At 40.6% G+C, this 21,254-nt stretch overlaps 1 protein-coding gene across 2 annotated transcripts in view; it reads left to right on the top strand.

Annotated features, from left to right (window-relative positions):
• Positions 1-21,254, top strand: part of LOC125890942 (whirlin-like) — a 144,039-nt gene that overhangs the window by 95,439 nt on the left and 27,346 nt on the right. For both annotated transcript variants that reach the window (XM_049579872.1, XM_049579871.1), the window contains exons 5-9: positions 46-82; positions 12,130-12,315; positions 15,464-15,655; positions 18,765-18,839; positions 19,120-19,834. In XM_049579872.1, coding sequence (XP_049435829.1) covers positions 46-82; positions 12,130-12,315; positions 15,464-15,655; positions 18,765-18,839; positions 19,120-19,834 — 1,205 coding nt within the window. The remainder of the gene's footprint in view (positions 1-45; positions 83-12,129; positions 12,316-15,463; positions 15,656-18,764; positions 18,840-19,119; positions 19,835-21,254) is intronic.

Below are 21,254 nucleotides of genomic sequence, written 5' to 3'. Positions count from 1 at the left end.
ATATAATTTGTTTTTAAATATGTTTGCATTTCTTCTTTGTTGCAGACCATCTTCAGGCAGAGCCACACCTGTATTAGGAAAGGTAAGAATGGAATATGCATATGAACAGACTTTACATTATATATGTGGTACTGACATGACTAACAGACTCTACACTCCAACACGCTGTATCCCCCCATCTGTGAGCATGTCTTTTTTTCTGACCCCGTAAACAGGTGGGAATAGCATCAGACTGAAGTCATTAATCTAATGACTTTGGGCTTGACTCAACAAAATCAAAACAGACCTGCAACTTGACTTTGACTTTATGACTTTATAACTATTAACTTGTGACTTCACTTGGACTTCAGCCTTTTAACTTCAGATGATTTTATATCCTCCCCAAGACCAAACATTGAAAACTTTTAAATAACCTTTTTCTATCCTGATAACTGATGCACTTTGAGTCCATCCTACTGCTGCCAATCATAATGCAGAACAGGAGGGACCATCAGACAGACGATACCTCAGAGGTTCACATTTGCACATTAAACATTTGGGTGGCAGTCTCCTCACCAATGCAGCAGATTGTATCAGGTGTAATTGAAAGTGCTTGCCAGAAGGCCAAAATGAAGCCAGTGTTTGTACTCAGCCAAAGATAGTCTACAGAATGATTTAAAATAACCACAATTTTTTAACATCAGTAATATCAAGGTTCCTTCTGTCTTCCTTGGCAGGCCCTCTTTAGTTGCATTACATCAGTTTAAGTTGTTTTAATATCCTAGTTGAACTTTCATTTGTATGATATAATAATTCATGCATATCAACTTAAGCTCGAATTATTCCATTCCAGACGCAAAGAGCAAACATGAATGGGGTCATTTGGAGACATTTGTGTGGCTATTTTTGTCATATGTACAGCTTGTATGACCTTTATGTTTTTTCATCTCTTTCTGAACCTGCCCCTGAGAGAAGCTGATTCAACTTGCATACACTCTTAGAAAATAAGAATGAGCTTCTACACAATACCATTTTTTTTTAAGAAAGGGTTCTTCAGGGGGTTCTTTGGAAGACTAAATGTTTCATTAAGCACCCCTTTCAACCACAAAAAAAAAAAATTGCAGAAAGGATTCTTTGTGAAACAAAGGGTTCTATTAAGAAACCTTTTCATACCAAGAATCCTCTTTTGAAGTTCTTCAAGTATTGTTAAAAAGCTCAGGTGATAAAAGAGCATCTCCCTCAAGTATTCAGATGTTTGCCTGTGTTTCAAATGGTATTTTTAAATGTAGATGTGTCTGTATCTGGAATCAATGTAATCAGTTATTTTTACTGCAGAGATACTGTCCACTCTGCTAATGAGCATTATGGTAGAGGTAGATCCACTGCATCGCTGACAGAGTAAAGAACCCCAAGGGATAATGATTTCCTCTAGGGATGTTACCACACAGAGTAAAAGGGGGAAATGATGGTGTGAAACAGCAGAGGCACTTTGTCAACCCACTGAGTTAACATTACTGTCATTAGCATCAAGCTAGCAAACAATGCTACATCCTCACGGTCAGACGTAAAGTAATAACATTAACAAATAGCGGCGGGGCTTTTACTCACCACAACTGCAGAGGCTCACAGCTTCATTTGAAACAGACTACATTATAGACGGTCCGTTATTTATTAATCCCTCTGTGTGTTTATATATTTACTTTTTATCCACTCCGTTGTCTTTGTAAAGATAACATGTCGCACCGTCATTTCAAACTCAACACTTGTTTCAAATTAAAAGCCCCTTATAACCTCGGCTGAGAGAATACCTCCATTTTCTAAATAGGCTTTTATTCTGAAACATTTGTCAGAACTTCCTGTGGAAGATACAGTAGCTTGATAGTTTACTTATGGCGCTTCAAATGTAGCTCCTGCCATCTGCTGACGCTTTTAGGTGACTACAACAGCATGTTGGCTGGCACATGAACAGACACACAGTGACTCAAATAATAGTGAAAGTAATAAAAATAGGACAAGAATAACCCGATGACATCACACACACTGTGAAAGACGACCGGGGATAATTGGTGACTACCAGCATGTAGTGTGTACCAGGCATAATGCAAGTCCTGAGTCTGAAATATGTCTGTCAGCGAGTCCTACTCCACCTATTTAGACTCCACTGTAGACAACGGCAGCATTTCTTTGACCATGTAGCGAGCCACAAGCTCCGTGGCTTCTTTCAGACTGATAGGTTTAACATTATCTCCGTTATTAGAACCAAACGACAGCCGTTGCTGTTTCGGAGCTGAAGGACCAGGGTTCTAAAAGTAACGGAAGTAACTGATGTCTTGTTTGAAAATGTACTTAAGTATTTGATTACTCAAACAGCAAACTAACGCGTTAGATTACTCGTTACTGCAAAAAGTAATTAAAGTACTATACCCAACTCTGCTTGTTAGCACCTTCGCTTAGAAGGTGGAAAGGTTCTGATAGCCCCCTAGAGAAAGCTATGGGTTTTAGGTAAAACTCTCTGAAAGACTTCCAGGTGGCACTTTTATAAAAGGTTCAACCAGGAACCCAAATAAAATTTCTCCCCTGGAGGCAAGCTGAAGAACCCTATATGGTTCTACTTAGCACCCTTATCTCTGAGAGTGTACCTGTATCTATAGGTTTGCAGAAATTTTTGCATGCATCTTTGGAGACACATAATTCCAGTGGAGCTTGTGAAAAATAAGGTGTGCAAAACCAAGTATGCTGCAGTTGTTATTTTATACAGGCAAAAAACTTGTTGGAGTAAATAAAAGTGATGGGTCTTGGGGGTCACTGGTGCCTTATAGTGTGGATTAATATGTTTAATGAAATGGAAGCATGTGTATCAGTAGTCTCGCCACCAGACAATCAGAGATCTCCGCCTTTTGATAGTCTGGGGACACTCCTTTCTAAAGTGTGTTTAACACACCGGCAAAAACGGCCGGCAACAAAGCAACGCCTCTTGCATTTTTGAAAAGGACACGCTCTCCCGGAAATGTGCGCTCCCCCTTTTCTCGTCCGCAAGGCAACAAATACACAGAGAGCTTGAAAATGGATGCCGAGAGATTTAACTCGGTTTTATCAAACGTGTGCTCAGTCCACAAGACTGTGGAAATAAAGGACTTACAGCTACTTGAGCCATTTTGTACCACTACACGTGTTTCTAGTGGGACTGTGTTTACAAGCACAAGACTTCAGCGAGCCACCGAAGGACCGCCCTGCAGATTAACTATTGGTTCTGCAACATAGGGAGTTTTTTTAAAGTCTGAAATTGTATCCGCCCATCTAAACACAAAATCAGATAGAAAGTCATCAGTCTTTAGTTAAGCAAAGCATCTAAAGACTGACTTGTGAGTCTAGTGTATCAGTGCCTCTACAAGCATTGTTTCTATGTGGTTTGGTCTGTAAGCTGCCATTATGCTTCATCACGAGTGCCTGCCAGATGGTTTATAGCTTTGAAAACACCCTACCCTGAAAGCCATTTTTCAGTGGAGTATGAAGTATTTTGTAGAAAAAATAATGTCTTTTAAACTCTTATGTCTCTTATATCTAATAAGATACACGTTTACATGTTTGAGGAAGCTTATTTCAACAACTTAAACTGCCTTGGAAATTTATGAAATGATCTCATCATGATGGGGTTTTATATTTTAAGCATTCAAGGATCAATAAGTTCTAAAGATGGACATTTCTGAGTGCAGTCACAGATTGGAGTGCAGACCCAACAAAATTCCTCTGATCTAGAAATGAAATCTTTCCTCGTCTTTTGGTTGAGAGGACTGAAAATTCACCTTTGAAACACGCTGCTACAGTACACACACATGCATGCATACGTGCGGACACACACACACACACACACACACACTTATCATTCTGTTTGCTGATTCTATCTGCGCTTCTTATGAACAACTCTGCTTCTCTGGAGCATTACAGCAGGGGCTCAGCTCTGTATTCAGGAATTAACGACATCATGACAGCCTTAAAGGTACACTATGCAGGATTGTTGGTTACTGTTTGGAAACATACTCACTAGCAAAAGTGAAAGTAAAAGCAAACCCCAGATTCCCTTTCTTTGGCATTTTGTCTTCCTACAGTGGCATGGAAGAATTGGGTCACCCCTGGTCAAAATTTGTTCTCTGTGAATAGTTAAGTTACTAGAAGATGAACTGAGATGAGAGATGAAACATGCTTTTCAACATTTTAAGCAAGATTAGTGTATGATTTTTGTTTTGTATAATTTCAGAGTGAAAAAAAAGGAAAGGAGCACCATGCAAAAGTTTGGGTACCGCAAGAAATTTGAGCTCTCAAACTTTTCAGCTCTCAGACCCTGGTTCACAGGGCTTGTTCACAGTCATCGTTAGGAAAGGCCAGGTGATGCAAATTTCAACTCCTGAAACCTTGTCCCAACAATCAGCAGCCATGGGCTCCTCTAAACAGCTGCCTAGCACTCTGGAAACTAACATATCTGATGCCCACAAAGCAGGAGAAGGCTATAAGAAGATATCAAAGTGTTTTCAGGTAGCTGTTTCCTCAGTTCATAATGTAATTAAGAAATAGTAGTTAACAGGAACTATGGAGGTCAAGTTGAGGTCTTGGAGACCAAGAAAATTTTCAGAGAGAGCTGCTCATAGGAATGTTAAAAAAGCAAATCAAAACCCCTGTTTGACTGCAAAAGACCTGCAGGAAATTTTATCAGATTCTGGAGTGGTGGTGCACTGTTCTACTGTGCAGTGACACCTGCACAAATATGACCTTCATGGAAGAATCATCAGAAGAAAACCTTTCCTGTGTCCTCACCACAAAATTCAGTGTGAGAAGTTTGCAGAGGAACATCTGAACAAGCCTGATGCTTTTCTTTATCTGTGAACTGATGAAGTTAAAATAGAACTTTTTTGACACAATGAACAAAGGTATGTTTGGAGAAAAAGGGTGTAGAATTTCATGAACAGAACACCTGTCCAACTGTTAATCGCAGGGATCAATTGATCATTTCACACATAGAGGGAAAAATGGATTCAATTAAATTCCAGCAGATTTTGGGGGGAAAAATCACACCATCTGTAAAAGAGCTAAAGATGAAGACAGGATGGCAGTGATCCTAAACACACCTTCCACATCCAAATCCACAAGGGACCAACTCAAGAAGCGCAAGCTAATGGGTTTGCCATGGCCCTCACAGTCCCCCGACCTAAACATCATTAAATATCTATGGAAAGACCTCAGAAGAGCAGTGTGTGCAAGACAGACCAAGAATCTCACAGAGCTAGAAGCCTTTTGGAGATCAGTTCATCTTCTACTTACTCAGCTACTCACAGTAAATGAAACTTTGACCAGGGGTGCCCAGACTTTTGCACGCAACTGTATATTTGCATTTTTTTTTTGTTTTGTTTTGTGCTGTTGTTTTTTTTTTTGTTTCTTTTTCTTTTTCCAGCTCTGTGTGTCTTTGATGTCTGCTGCTTACACATAGGCACCTGGTTCCTACCTTTTCATGAAGCTCTAACCTTTCCTTAGTTCTGTGGTACACACCCATAAATGTCCCAAACACAGCAACATAAAAAGATATTAAAATACAGGCAGAGGGCATGGTCTCTGCAGAAAGAAATACGCTGCCACACACTTCTAGTGGGTGAGAAGTGATGATCGAGAGGGATTACATCTGTAAGAGTCTATACATGTTATTTTTAGGAAAATCCTGCATTGTATATCTTTAATGAAAGTCATACTATTGTTCTGTGAGGTCTGCAGAGCCCCATTATTTGTTGTATATGGACAGTGTTGAGGTCATAACTTAAAAACACAAAGAGACATTACTCATTACTTTAATTATTTACCACCTGCAGGTAGTACTTTGTTACACTACTTGACACATTATCTCTCTGCAATTTCCAAATTACTTTTCTGCAACCATGCCTGAGATCCTTTGTCACATAATTTCCAGTTAACAATACAATGTTAAACCTTACACGTGCCTACATATCAGAACAAAACAAGGCTCCATGGGATCATCAAGATAACACTAGAGATTGGATGGTTGTTTGAAAAATTTAATTGTATCTGCTTAATTTTAGCAGTGTATTGATTTGCCTAGATTAGACTTTTAAGAACATTTTTCAAAAATTGCAAGAAAAAAGGCTGCTAAAATCTGTTAATCAGTCAACCAATCAGTCAGTCAGTCAAACAATCCATCCATCCATCCATCCATCCAACCATCCATCCATCCATCCATCCATCCATCCATCCATCCATCCATCCATCCATCCATCCATCCATCCATCCAGTCAGTAGTGGATTTGTGCACTTTGGGCTGACCATAAAAACAGGACAATAGGTAACTCAGAAAACAGGAAGTCTTTTTCTTTTTCTGTTATTCAACCCTTTTCTGAAAGCAGAGTCAACATACTCATCAGTTTAGTTTTTGGAATTTTAGTAGGATTGTTGCACTCTGCCTCTGCTAGTTGACTTCTAATGAAAGAGTTGTACTGTTCAAAACCCATAAACTACAGCTACAATATATCAGAGATAAAAGTGGATACACTTAAGTTGTAATTTTGACACCACATCAGTGAAAATAAAACACTGATGCAACAGTTATTATAACAATCGAGGTGATCATATCATGTGTTGCTCATTTACACACCTCCCGCCCATTGTCCCTTTTATTAGATTATCTCCATTGACACTGTAAACAACTGAGCTACATGCTAATATGTGCAGAAAACCAATACAGCCTGCATCAAAGGCTCTGCTATAATTAAGCAGCTATTCTTCAGAAAGAGGTCCTGTTTCTGTACCCCAGGCAGTTGGGGGCTAATGAGCTTTGTAGTTTAAGATTGGATGGGTGGCCATGTTGATTTAATGCATGTCCATTAAGCATTTCAACAGCCGCTGGGTATCCATTAATGAATTAAGGACAGTGTATGAAGGATGCTGCTCTGAAAGCAGGGACAAGACATGTAGTATTCAGTGCTTGTATCATAGTGGCTTGAATGGGGATGGTTATCAAAAAGCAGCTTGTTAGTGAAGGCAGTGTGCCGTATATAAATTAGGGCCCCTGCTCTGGTGATGTGATTGGTTACAACATGACTGCTGACCTTCCTTAACTTAGAGGACATCTGAGAGAATTTCTCTCTTTCTCTCCCTAAACAAGAGATAAACAAGCTCTATTTTGTTGCTGTAATGCACTTTGGCACCTTAATCATTTAAACATTAAGATGTGTACTTCACATCCTGATGTTTAATTTTAGATTAATCATAAATTCTGATGTATAAAAAACATTGGTAGTCGTTGGTAATTAATATTATTATTATAATTAATATTATAATATTATTGAGTGGAAACAGAATACCTCAGAGCTGACTTATATGATGTAAAATGCATCAGTAAATACTAGGGATGCACCAATATGGATTTTTTCAACTGATACCAATAACCAATAATTACCTGCTTCTCATGGACAATAACTGATACAACATTTTTATAAACACACCCAGGTGCTGTCTCATCGTCCCATCATTGACTAGCCTACAATTCCCAAGTAGAACAGCAATGCACTATTGATTGACCTCACACATTACCACTCAACTCAGTGGTGTAATTTGTGAAGATTATCTTGCTGAACAAAACACGTAAGCATCATAAACGTGTGTTTGCCACAGAGCTTATTTTCTGTAATAATCCAAAATCCAGTGGAAAGATGCCGTAGGCTTTTTGATGACGGGACCAGGGTGACACTAACTTCCAGGTTGGCCTACAAAAAAAGTCATCCCTGCATCACTCTAGGCAAGGCAAGGCAAGGCAAGTCTATTTGTAGAGCACAATTCGTACACAAAGTAATTCAAAGTGCTTTACAGAACAAGAAAATGCATTAAAATCACAATACAAAATAAAAACATAAATAATCATTATAAAATGAACTTTAAAAGAGAAGAGTGCAGATAAGATCCTTTCAGTCATATGCACAGTGAAATAGAGCTGTTTTGAGCCTAGATTTGAACATTGTCAGAGTAGAGGCCTGTCTCACATCTTCAGAAAGACTGTTCCAGATTTTAGCTGCATAAAACTGGAATCCTGATTCCCCATGTTTAGTCCTGACTCTGGGCACCAGCAGGAGGCCGGTCCCTGAGGTCCTCAGAGTCCGAGATGGTTCATATGGCACTAACATGTCAGAGATGTACTTTGGTGCTAGGCCGTAGAGAGACTTGTACACAAGCAGAGCTGCTTTAAAGTCTATTCTCTGAGCCACTGTGCCCCTGCCACCTTCCCTCCGTACATTGTTTATGTATCTACCCCATCAACTCTGAATTCCCATCATTGCCCCATAAACACACATGGTACATCTACACAGGTGTTTTGTTGATCAGACTTCCTCTCAGGACTATTGAGCTGTTGCAGGACGTGCTTCATTGAGATCTCCCTCAACTCTCTGGCATGGCGTGTTCTAAAGAGAGAAAAAAAGAAAATGAAAACAGAGCTTTTAATGAAGAATGGACAGACTCTTACATGTTCAGTCTTCCCATGGCCAGTTCAACAACCAGTATGTCTCATCATTTGTTCCAAGACGATAGCGATTACTAAGAGCAGCAACATGAAGTGCCACTACGTGACAAAGCACAGAGCATCTTTTCGGCAAACATACCCACTCAAAACCAAACTGGGGGCACAGAAAATAAAGCCAATATTTTATGTGGCACTGAATAATCGAATCATAAGACAAGTCCAATGACAGATGGTGGTGATGGTGGTTCTATCTAAAAATCAACAAATTGCGTACTGATAATAAACATGACAAAACGCCCCTTTCACTTCCTCCAGATGAGTTCAGATTATCAGAGCAATGACAGGAAATACCTGACTCTGGATCTCAAGCAGTATCCCCTCAGAATGTGTTGTGCATCCTCTAAATCTGCAAGAATGTCCTCTTATGAAAAATAACAGCATCTGTACTTAGTTTATATGCCTAATGCTGGGCCATAATTCTGTGTTTTCAATGTGAACGCAACTAGCCGTCTATCCGTTGACAAATCCAACAGTTTGGGAAACTTGGGAGCAGCGAGACAAAAAGCCTGATGGGCAGCTGGATTTCTTTCAAAACCCCACAACGTACTCATCAAAGTCTGTCTGTGTTACTTTCCATCATTTATAAAATCCAGTCAAAATATAAATGAACACAAATGCAGCTACATTGGAATTTTAGACTAAAGAAATCAAGATAAAGAATATATTTTCTGTATATCTTTAATGTAAATAATTTCTATTTACAATGCAAAACAGAATCTTTCAATTTATAAAACATGTTTTTTAATTTCTAATTGATCCCCTAGGTAAAGGGGTGGTGGTTGGGTTTCAAAGTTTACAAAACTTACTTTAGTTAAAAATGTATTCATCAATCAATTCATTATGGATAGATAGATAGACAGATAGATAGATAGACAGTGTGACTTACAGTATTAACCACGCCCACTTATGGATGTCGATCTGAATACAGATACAGAGACAGATAATTTTGTTGGTTTCACAAATACTGATAATGATGTCTCTGCACACCTCTAACGCAAATCATGTCTGATGGATGTTGACCACTCTTTTTTGCTCTTCCTTTTAAGACACTTTTTTTTTTGCAAACCACTCAAACGTCTTAAAGATTTGGTGAAATCCCTCAAACGTAGTGTGTCCTTAAAGTAAACTTGTTGCAGCAGTCTGTTGTGCCCTAGCTGGGAAGCTTTCAACTGTAATATCAGTTAATCTAACTTGATACAGTTGATTAGATTGCTCACATAAAGGTCAATAAGGATATATTACATCAAACAGGATAACGATAGGTTGGAAACATATCGACCACACATTTCCCAGATTATTTTCTTGTAGTCCGTGTTAATGTTTTTCACTTTTTAAAGCCAGTGTTAATGTTTTAACACAGACTACATGCTTTTTACACCCATGTGTTTTTGTAATAAATGGTGACATAAAGGCCTTCAATCAAAGCATTTGGATACACTGTCTCCTCTTTGTCTTGAGGAATCACATTTCACTCCATCAACTTGACATCATTCAATTTTGTCCCCAGCTGCTGCCCCCTCACATCAGATATAATCATAGCTCAGAGTGGGTCGCTGTCAGAGACATCAAAGTGTTTATCCCCTCTTACCCTGAGCTTTGAAGTGATCCGTTTTCTCCTTTATCATGTCATTACACATAACCTCAATCTTATAACTTGACAGAAGGTGACTTAAGGTCAGATTCAATCTACAAACTTGATCTTGATCTTCTGATGCAACAAATTACAGCTTCTCTTAATCCCCCAATTTTCTTTGTCCCTTTCTGATTCTGTGCGTTCTCACTCTCGGGCTGTCGGTCTTTAGTTATGCATATATTCTAACCTTAAAGGACACCTTCGGTATTTTTCAACCTGGGCTCTATTTCCCCATGTGTATGTGTGCGTAAGATTCATGGGTACCACTCGTTCTAAAATCAGTTCAGTATTGAGCTGCAAAACGAGCTAAAACGGTAATGGGGGCAAACGCGTCCTGTATCTGACCGGTTCAGATCACCAGTGCTATCTCTGTAGATAGCATATTGTAGCGGGCCTGGGGCAGTGGTGACCCTGAATGAGTGGAGTCAGCTGTCAGTCAGTGTTGGAGCAGAGAGGGGGAGGGCTGCCCCGCTGGGTATTGTAAGTGAGTATGTGTGTATGAAGTGTGTGTTACGCTAGAAGAGTCAGAGTTTGGGACGGAGTCTTTTACGTGCTACCCCCTGGAGTGTTACCGGAGTTTTTGGAGTGTTTAAATAAACGGGCCTTTTTCCCAAACGCAAGAACAGGATGTCGCGCAACACCCCGTACAGCTTTCATAGGCTGCCTTTGTCGGACAGCGAGATGCTGAAATTGTGGCTAGTTGTGCTACAAATGGATGCTAACACTCCTGTCCAGACACTGCGCCTTGCAGACCATCAGGTCTGCAATGCTCACTTCTCCCAAGATGACTAATGCCAGCCGAAGAAGAGAAGACATCCAATCCTGAAACACCTCTTCCTCAAGAAAACGGCTGTCCCACGAGTAGAGAGAGCTACAGACACAGTGGAGCAAAGCTCGTGACATCACACAGCCCAGAGGTAAGGGAAAGGCTAAGTTAGTATGCTATTTACAGAGATAACGCTGGTGATCTGAACCGGTCAGTGGCGAAAAAACACACACTTCATACACACATACTCACTTACAGTACTGAGCGGGGCAGCCCTCCCCCTCTCTGCTCCAACACTGACTGACAGCTGACTCCACTCATTCACAGTCACCACTGCCCCAGGGCTGCTACAATATGCTATCTACAGAGATAGCACTGGCGATCTGAACCGGTCAGTGGCGAAAAGAAGCACTTTTATATGGGACGCATTTGCCCCCATTACCGTTTTAGCTCGTTTCGCGGCTCAATACTGAACCGATTTTAGAACGAGTGGTACCTATGAATCATACGCACACATACACATGGGGAAATAGAGCTCAGGTTGAAAAATACAGAAGCTGTCCTTTAAGTACAGATAATAGCTTTCTCATTAATGGCCTTTTGTAGCCTCATTTATTATGACGTGTTTTACTTGAGCTTCATCCTCACAGAGCCACATAAGTCTCAACAAAGCGCAGCATGCAGAGGTTCCCCCATTTAACAAACTGTTAATTGTTGTGACCCATTCCCAGATAAAACTTTGTGGAAGGGAAAATCTTTCCCTGCAGCCTTTCCCCTTGCAGGGTCCTACTTATTCTATTTATTCTGTGCAAGGGTTTTGAAAGTCAGCATAAAGCCACAGGACCTTGCTCAAACTCAGTCAGTCTCCAAACAGTGAGAGGAGCTGTTTCCAAGTCGAGCTGCTTAGAAAGATAACAATGATGGAGTCCTAAAGGCAAACAAGTTCTGACTGACTCGCCCTGCAGCTTTGAAGTGGTGCCTTCTCCCTGAGCTCAGTCACAGTCACTGCACAGGGTAAGAAGAAGGGGGGCAGAAGGTCTACACACATCTGAAGACTGTCTATCTGCATGCTGTTGGGCTTGTATAGTTAAATGACTCTTCTTATTCTATTTGTGTGTGACCCTTATTTTTTCCTCTTTTCATTATGCTATTCATCTGCCCTTGTGCGATCTGGTTATCCAGCCAGCAGCATACAGAGGTGTGGGCCCACCAGGTGCTCAGGTGTCCCTGGAGCAGCAGGCCTACATGCTGCTAACGGAGCCAGAGAGGCAGACCATGGCCTATTACCTGCAGGAGTACCAGGAGGGACACATAGGAGTGGAGCCGCTGGCCATGGCTCTGTTTGAGCTCTTCAACACACATGCAAAGGTACACAAGTGTTCAGGGTGTCTCTACAGCTGCTCTCTGTGGGGTCTGAAAGGGCGCTAGCCACATGATTTGAGCTCGTGAAATATTTTTAAGAAAGTACACTGTGGAAAGATAACGCTGAAATGTATCAGAATGTGGGAATGTACTGTTTAGCCAAATCATAAAACCAAATTTTTCCTTTGTCTCAACAAAATAATTTTGTACATAAAAGTTAATGTACCACATTCTAATAAAGCACCTTTTATAAAGGGTTTATAAGTTGTAATTAATAGCTTTATTAATGGTTAATTAACATTAGTTAATTGGTCAGTTAATTAATGCATAATAAACATTGCTTACATACCACATATTGTGATTAGAATATTTTACTGATTATTTTGTCATATCTGTTGTTAAATTTCTTATTTCGAGAAGGAATCAGATCAATGCAAAGTCAATATTCATATCCAGCCATTAAATTAAATGATCTGCATCCAAAACAAATCACCTATGAAGCTCCATATAAATATAAAAACATGGTGCCTGAGCTTAAATATCCTCCCATGAACTCCTTCAAACCTAGCTAACATACATTCATATGAGGCCATGTCTGCCATTAAAGGGACAGGTCACCCCAAAGTCCAAAAATACATATTTTTCCTCCTACCTCTAGTGTTATTTATCAGTCCAGATTGTTTTGGTGTAAGTTGCAGAGTGTTGGATATATTGGCCCTAGAGATGTCTGCCTTCTCATCAATATAATAGAACTAGATGGCACTCAGCTTGTGGTGTCACTTAGAGCACCACAAGCTGAGTGCCATCTAGTTCAATTTTATTGGAGAGAAGGCAGGTATGTCTATATTTCCAACACTCGGCAACTCACATCAAAACAGTCTAGACTGATAAAAAGCACCATAGGGAGGAGGAAAAAATTATTTTTTGATTTGGGGTGAACTGTCCCTTCAAGAGCATTTGGACCAAAATCTCTAAACAGTTTTTTATAATGTACAACTACAGTTTTTGATGGAAGACTGTAAGAACCCTTTATCATTGATGTATTAACAGTTTTATTTGCAGATAATTGACAAATTTCTGTTGATGGCTTATTCAAAAGTGAGAATTTGAGCACAGTTTCAAAGCAGGAAACATGAATGCTCAACTTTGTGTGTAGAGGCTGAATGTAGACGAAGTTTGACCCTGACAACTGAATCTGATTTGCCAGTAATAAAGCTGCTTCTTGACTATGAAGCTTCTCACCATTATTTCACAAATTCAAAATCTTTTAGACCCTTTCTTTATCCCAGAGAAAAGTAAGATGGAGCTGAAGATGATGGACAGAAAACAGAATGATCTGCCATAGTCAGAATGCAGTCAGCCTTTGATCCCTGCATCAGTTGCCAGATATTGCAGAAATTCTTACACATCCAGTCTATGGTAGCAAACAGCATATGTACAAGAAAATAACAGTGCGTATAACTCATATGTGATGCTTTTATGTCTTTTGTTGCAACATTTCATCAAGGCTCTTGATTATAGTCCTCCAGCTATGGATATGTGTATTCATTTGTAGTTGTATACATTCAAGATCCTTGTGTCCATTAAAACAGGAAGACTGTTGTAGAATCATTAACTACGAGTTGTAAACCATAAAGTTGTGGTTGCTAGACACATTTACTGAGACCAGCAGCTGTAAGCGGTCATTAAGCTGCTGAAGACATGGAAATAATCTGATATATGACAAGACTAATGTCAAAATTAATATCCAAGGTCAGTTGAGTAGATGAGACATTTTACAAGTGCTCTTGGCTGCACATACTGTATTGTTATGGTATTTTTTTTGTAATTCTTTGCAAAGTGAATCAGCTGTAATGTTTTCATATTTTGACATTTTCTTCCACAATGAGGGGATAAATCAGAATGAAAATAATTCAGTTGTTACATCTACGATGTCACACACTCTCCAAGAGAAACATAGTTGCCAGACTAAATGTTGGCATTGTACATTTCAGCAAACCACAGACACATTACATTTTTATGTCATTATGTAGTGTATATGTTGAAACCTTATGTTTCAACATTGCTGTGGTTATCATGTGGTTAGGTTTAGGGACAAAAAACACTTGGTTATGGTTAAGAAAAGATCATGTTTTGGCTAAAAATACCTAAAAGCAGCAATGTCTTGTGGCACTATCCCATCCCAACTGGTGACACAGCGACAGATCACTAAAAAAAGTCACGTTTGAGGGAATGAAAAGCCGCTGGAAAAACGGCCACAGGTTGCTTAAAACATCAGTGTTTGGGGGCTGAAAAGTCACGAGAAACAGCAGTGACTCACTAAGTCACAACCAATTTTGTTACTGTTGGTCTTGAACACTGGTCTGCAGCTTGGCAGGCATCTCTCCTAGGTATTATGCTATCCAGCATCTCATACACTATGTCACTTTAAAAATACTTGGGTATTGCAAATGCGAATTTAACGCATTTGTGGGTTGCAGAAATATACAATGCCAGCATTTTTTGGGCTGCAAAGAAACTGTTGTGGATTTGTTCGATCAGAAGCAGGCAACAAACCATGTGACTTTTTTAAAGGGAAATTTCGGTTTATTTCAGCCTGTCTCCTATCGTCCTACTAGAATTGTTTCAAGTGACTAGTGACATAAAAATAATAGTTAGCATGTTAGCCGTTAGCCTAGATACAGCCAGGGCGCATAGTAGTGTCAGACCTGTTAAAACGTAAGTGAAAGGGCATACTTCAAGTGCAAAGTTAGTCCACTAAACAAGCTTTTTTCCCACAAAGACCGCCTCATATCGTTAGGATAAATGTCAGAGAACATATAGAAAATGACATGTAAACGTGTTGTCTTACCTTATCGGTATTTAAAAATCTTTAAATATGTATAGCAGACAAGTTTATCTTTTTTCTTTCGACGTATTGTTTCAGTGGCTTTACTTACATTTAAGACCCAAGACTTACACTGCTCTTTGCTAATTACATTGTGTGGGCATATTCAACCTGAGGCACAATGTGTAGGATGTGAATAATCTGAAAGTTGCTGTAATCACATATTAATCCTAGTAAATTTAACACTGCCTCACCTGAACTCAGAAACTCTTTGCTCTTTCCCTCATGCATGTTCTTGTCTAAGTTTTCTGTTCTCCTTTCATCCAGCTGTCCATGTTGTCTGAGGTGAGGAGTATGGTGGCTCCCCAGGACCTGGAGTTATACGACAGGCTCGTGTTGCACCGTGAGAGGGAGGCCAACCAGGCCTGGCATGGAGGCCTAGGAGTGATGCACCCACAGGGCCACTGCAACCACTCGTCCACTGTGATCCATGATGTGGGAAACACAGTCCCTGCTACGGTAAATCCTTCATCTACTATACCTGAAAATGTGGCATCCATTGTAGTATGGTGTGGTGTTTGCGTTATTCCGCTTCTTAATTTAAACTTAATTCAAGAAAAACACGTAAAATTCCTTCAGAATCAATGAAGTATAGGTCAATCAGTCAGTCCATCCATCCATCCATCCATCCATGTAAAGAGTACACAATCACAACTAAACATAGCTGTTCAACAGTGTTTACAGTGCAAACTGAGATGCATCTGCGAAGAGAACACTGATCCAAAGTGCTACATGCTATTGAAGGTGAGCAGTTGCCCACTCAAGTCAATTACGATGACAAACTGCTGCCAGGTCAAGACCCTGGTGAGGACAACAAGCATGCAGATGAGCTTCCCTTATGCAATTTCTGACAGTTTGTGCAGAAATTCTTCATTCATTCATTCTTCGTTGGTTGGCCAGTTAGATGGACTGCCAAAGTTACTGAAACAACATTGGAGACATATAATGATAGTGAAATGAACATTCAGTTCATGGGCAGCGACAGCTGACAGCTGTAGCACTGCATTGTTTCATCAAACTGTACATTTTAGAGTGGCCTTTTAGTGTGACCCAAAGTACGTCTGTGGAGTTATGATGTTGTTTAATCATCATCTTGACATATCACACCTGTCTGGTGGATAGATTATCTTGGAAACTGAGAAGTGGCACTGACAGGGATTTTAAGAAATTTGCAGCAAATATTGGAGAGAAATATATCTGTTGTTTGTTTACAGTGAATAGTTAAGTGAGTACAAGATTAACTGATTTCCAAAAGGCATGAAGCTGAAGATAACACGGGACACAGGAAAGGTTTTCTTCTCATGACTCTTCCATGAAGGTCATATTTGTACAGGTGTCACTGCACAGTAGAACATTGCACCACCACTCTTGCCTCTCTAACAATCCTATGAGCAGCTCTCTCAGAAAGTTTTCTTGGTCTTCCAGAACTCAACTTGACCTCCACAGCTCCTATTAACAACATTTCTTAATTACATTACCAACTGAGGAAACAGCTACCCTGGTAAAAGCTGTCTGAGAGCGCATGTCTTGGGGTGCCCAAACTTTTTCATGCCACTGTAATTGGCAGTGGGTGTTCAAATAATCAAAACACAATCCTGCACATAGGCATTACGGGAAACTGAGTGGGGAATGACGTATAATCTTGAGCGCAGTAACTTTGTCCTGTTCTCATGCTCTTCCAGCCTTGCTCTTATTTTGCACTGCATGACTTTATATCTGTTCAGAGGATCCACATTGATCATTGAATGTCTGTGTGTGTGTGTGTGTGTGTGTGTGTGTGTGTGTGTGTGTGTGTGTGTGTGTGTGGGCACCACTGCATGTATCATTTTTTTCCCTTCTCATTCAGTCTCAGCTTCCTAGCATCAGTCTGTGACATAGAGCAGCTCATCTTTGTGGCAGGTCAGCGACTATGTAGTATTGATGTCTCACTGTGGCCCACATCAATCCACAGAGACCTCATTGTGCCAGGGTACAGTCTGCTTCTAATCCACTTCCTCCAGCAGTCTGGCCCCCAGAAGAACCAACAGTGGAACATAATCTGACATCTCTGACTTTATCTTGAACGAAGCGTGGGTTATTTCCCTCTGCTTCATGATTCTGACCCACTCTTTGACCATACTCCCACAGGTGCTTTTGGTGCATTTGTCTTGTCATGGTTAGTTGTCTAGTGGTGCTATTTAAAGCTTGCTGGTGACAGTGTTTGCCGCAGCACACCATGTGTCTGTGAAATTGCCTGTGCTGACACACTCATTATTGTGGTTGTGAAATTACAGCCCCCGATAAAAAGCTAATTGCATTTAATCGACAGTCACTTAGTTACTTAGCGAGAAACAGTAAGATTCATTGTAGCAACACCATGTTATGACACACCATTGTCATAGATAGATATTTTATTCAAGTTAGATAGTCATTTAGAATAGCCAAAAGCTGCCAAAGAAGGGCATGGGGTATTTAGATATGTGCATAAAGAGCTTGAGCCCTACTGAAGCTTAAAATCTTATTATGTCAGTGACAGCTAAATAGATAGACAATGGGCAAAATAACCTTGCTAGATAATATTTTACAGTCCAGGCACCCATTTCGAATGTTAACACTCTATGAAAGAAAGATTTTTGCTACTCAAAAGATGGTCTTTTCATAAAATTGGCCATGCAGTAGACAGACACAAATACTTTTGACTCTGGTGCTCTATGGCCAGAGAAAACAGAGGAAAAAGTGCTATGACATTCATTTTTGATCAAAAGCTAGAAAACCAACAACTACCGGAATGCACTGTGCCACACTGGGCCAATAAATGCCCCCGCTGGTGTTTTTCGTTTTCACAGGAAATTAAGGTTTCTTGTAAAAAGTTTCATTAAAAAGATCATGATTTGGGTTAAAATAAGGTTATTTGATATGTAAATTAAGTTAACAACAACATCACATGACATTAAGTACATAATGTAGTTACTCATTTCACATGGGACATGAACACTGGTCTTCTGACTGAGACTGCATACTAATAGTACATTTCCTGTGAAAACGGAAAAATGCATGTAACAGGCAGATCTTGACATGGCGTCCCAGAATGTCACGACCAACGTACTCAGGGTTCCTTGCATGTCATATCTGGACGTGGAAATTGCATGACCAAACGTCATTATGTAACAAGGTCAGAGTGAGAATGTGTTGACTGAAGGGTTCCTTGTGCATTAGAAATGGACACCGATGACCAAGACGTTCTTGATGCCCTGGGAATGAGAATGGGCTGGGTGTTTCTCATATTGCTGGAGGATCACATAGACCCCCTTAAACAATTCCTGGGGCTCCATGAGCGTTTTCTGTCGCAAACAAAAGATAGAGCCTCCAGTCTCAAGTGCCCCCCATATGATTCAGCTGTTACAGAAAAAAAAAGTTTCACAAACACTTTGTTCTAACTGTCTAAACTTTCTTGTAGCCATTATGTTGTCCTGAGGGGCAAATCCCATCCATCTGGCATCTGCATTAAGTAGGCTAAAGTAAACCATACTTAGTGTTTATTACAGATTTAGCCCTGCAGTACTACAATGCTTCATGCTGTTTCTTTCAGACTGACGGCTCTGTTGGTGGCTGGACAGAAAAAGACCAAGAGGAGAACACTAATACCTTGAAAAACATTTCACTGGTATGTGTCATTCTTTATTTTATCTGCAATAAAAAAGATGCGTATACAGTTTCAAAATCAAGATTGCCACTAAATATGCATCATTTATTCTTTTTGTTTTGCACTGGGGAACAGGGGGATCAAAATATTATTTCTCTATGTGCTGTTCTATATAAAGTTGGATGACAATGAAGTCTCTTATAACTTCAAGGCTTTTTCCATGTTATTCCTTATTAGGCTCAGAGAGGAGGTACACCCTTTGAATGATTCATGTATATTGTGCCCTTCTTTTCATTGTCAGGATGAAATGCAGGCTTCAGGTGAATCTCCTAAATTCTTCAGGGCTGCCCCTCTCCAGGCTCAGAACAGGCCGCCCAGGGAGAAGGAGCTCAGCCGGAAGCCTTCAGCCCGTCGGGTGCAGTCCGGCTCCAGCCTGCTTTTCAGTGGCCCCACCCGGCTGCTCCAGGACTGCCTCCACAAGTCACTCAAATCCCTCCCCACCATCCAGCAGCCCTCACCAACTTCTGCCCACCACACATGCGCTGGTGCCAGCTACCACACTTCCCTCAATGCACTCCATCATACCTGCCAGAGTTCCCCTCAACTCTCTGACTCTGAACACCACAACCATCTCCACTTCGCTCATCACTTCCACCCCCATGCTGCTCACAGCCGGCCCAGTTCAGGACACCACACCTGCCCGGGCTTTCTGCATCATCGGGACTCCTCCGGCTCTGCTAAGCAAGAGGCATCTGTCAAGCTCGCTTGCAGATCCAGCTCCTATGAGAAGTCCTCCATCTTGTCAAAGTCTGCATCCTCTTCCAAAGCAGCATCTCCCATACCATCGCCTCATCTATCACCCCATCCCTCACCATGTCCCTCTCCATGCCCCTCTCTCATTACACCTGCTGCTCCGCCCTGTAGCCCTGACCAGCCCTGCTCACCTGCCCTCACCCAGAAGGTCATCATAACAGACATGAACCGGCTGTCTGCAGACTCCAGACCACAGCAGAGAGGTATACAAGTCTGTGTCTGTGTCAGTGTGTCTTTGTGTGGCTAGTGTGTTGTCTCCCTGTGCAGAAAAACATCTCAGTTATGGATCAACATAAGATACAATTATTGGGCAAAATTATAAATTGTTACCGACTGCCACAAAAACATTATGCGATCATGTTAAGTAACACACTGTATCTCTGGTGGCCGGAAATAAATGTGCCATCTGGTTGATGAGTTCCTGATTTACTGCTGGTGTGAATTTTCAAATAAATCAAAGTTTCAAATAATAACAATCTTCTTAAATTGCTTAAGTTGACTTTCTTTGATGGATGTTAAGAAGAAACTCAACATTTCCTGCAGAGGGGGTTATTATCATTTTGATATATTTCCCTTTATCAAATAGCTAACAGTACAGAGGCACTAACATTAGGTAAAGACGGTACAGGAAACATGGGAAAAGAGCCAGGGATGACACAAAACTCTGGGGAGGAATCTTGGAGTAATGGCTCTCTGATCCTATGTCTTTTCTATTTTAGTCCATAGAGATCACGCTACAGGGTCGCTACAAAGTCCCTTCTTTGTGCACATAGAAACAAACGAGTGGCATCATGCCACTCAGGTGTGTGTTTTTTTTGTTTTTGTTTTTTTTGTATTTTTTTTGGAGAGCATGCCAGCACACGCAGAAGCAAAAGAGTCATAATGGGCATGACATGTAACACAACAACATTGGCCTCTAGTGTGACATGTAACATATGGCAGCCTCGGCAGCGCTTTATAAAGAATAAAAATTGCACTATCATGTCAATAATCATTTATCCTCTCCCCTCCTGTGCTTGGAGGGTAAAGAGCTCCTAGACCTCATTGTTATCCCAATTCATGGACATTTTCATCTGTTGTTCTTCTTTGAGTTAGCTGCTAACTGCCATAAGCTACTTATTAAATCTCCCGTGGCGGGTCACACACATCACACGTCAAAACATCACACCCGTCCCGCCCATGATCTCTTCCTGCCGGCTGTCCCATTTATACAGATGTTGTTGTGGCACTCCTAACTCTGATGCTGGCTTAAAGGCGAGACAGTTTTATCTATTGCCTACTATTCTGTGCACAGTTTTACGAAAATGATTTGCTCTGTCATGTTTTGTATGAAAGTGACGTTGGACCAAAAGTCTACAATGAAAACAGTAAAGATAAGATAAAATCAGATGACTTGCACAGAAACAGGTTGAAAGATAAGGGAATGTCTAGTTTTGAATGAAATAAGTAAAATTAAAATAAAATTAAACAGAGAAGACTATGAAAAAGCTACATACAACTGATACATTATACTACCTACCAGCTCAGTGGCCTAGCGGTAGAGTGTCCACCCTGAGACTGGGAGTTCAATCCCCGGCGGGGTCATACCAAAGACTATGAAAATGGGAAAAATGCCTCCCTGCT

Source organism: Epinephelus fuscoguttatus, linkage group LG6, assembly GCF_011397635.1.
Source record: "Epinephelus fuscoguttatus linkage group LG6, E.fuscoguttatus.final_Chr_v1".
Classification (NCBI taxonomy): domain Eukaryota; kingdom Metazoa; phylum Chordata; class Actinopteri; order Perciformes; family Serranidae; genus Epinephelus; species Epinephelus fuscoguttatus.
This window is presented reverse-complemented; position numbering and strand designations above follow the sequence as displayed.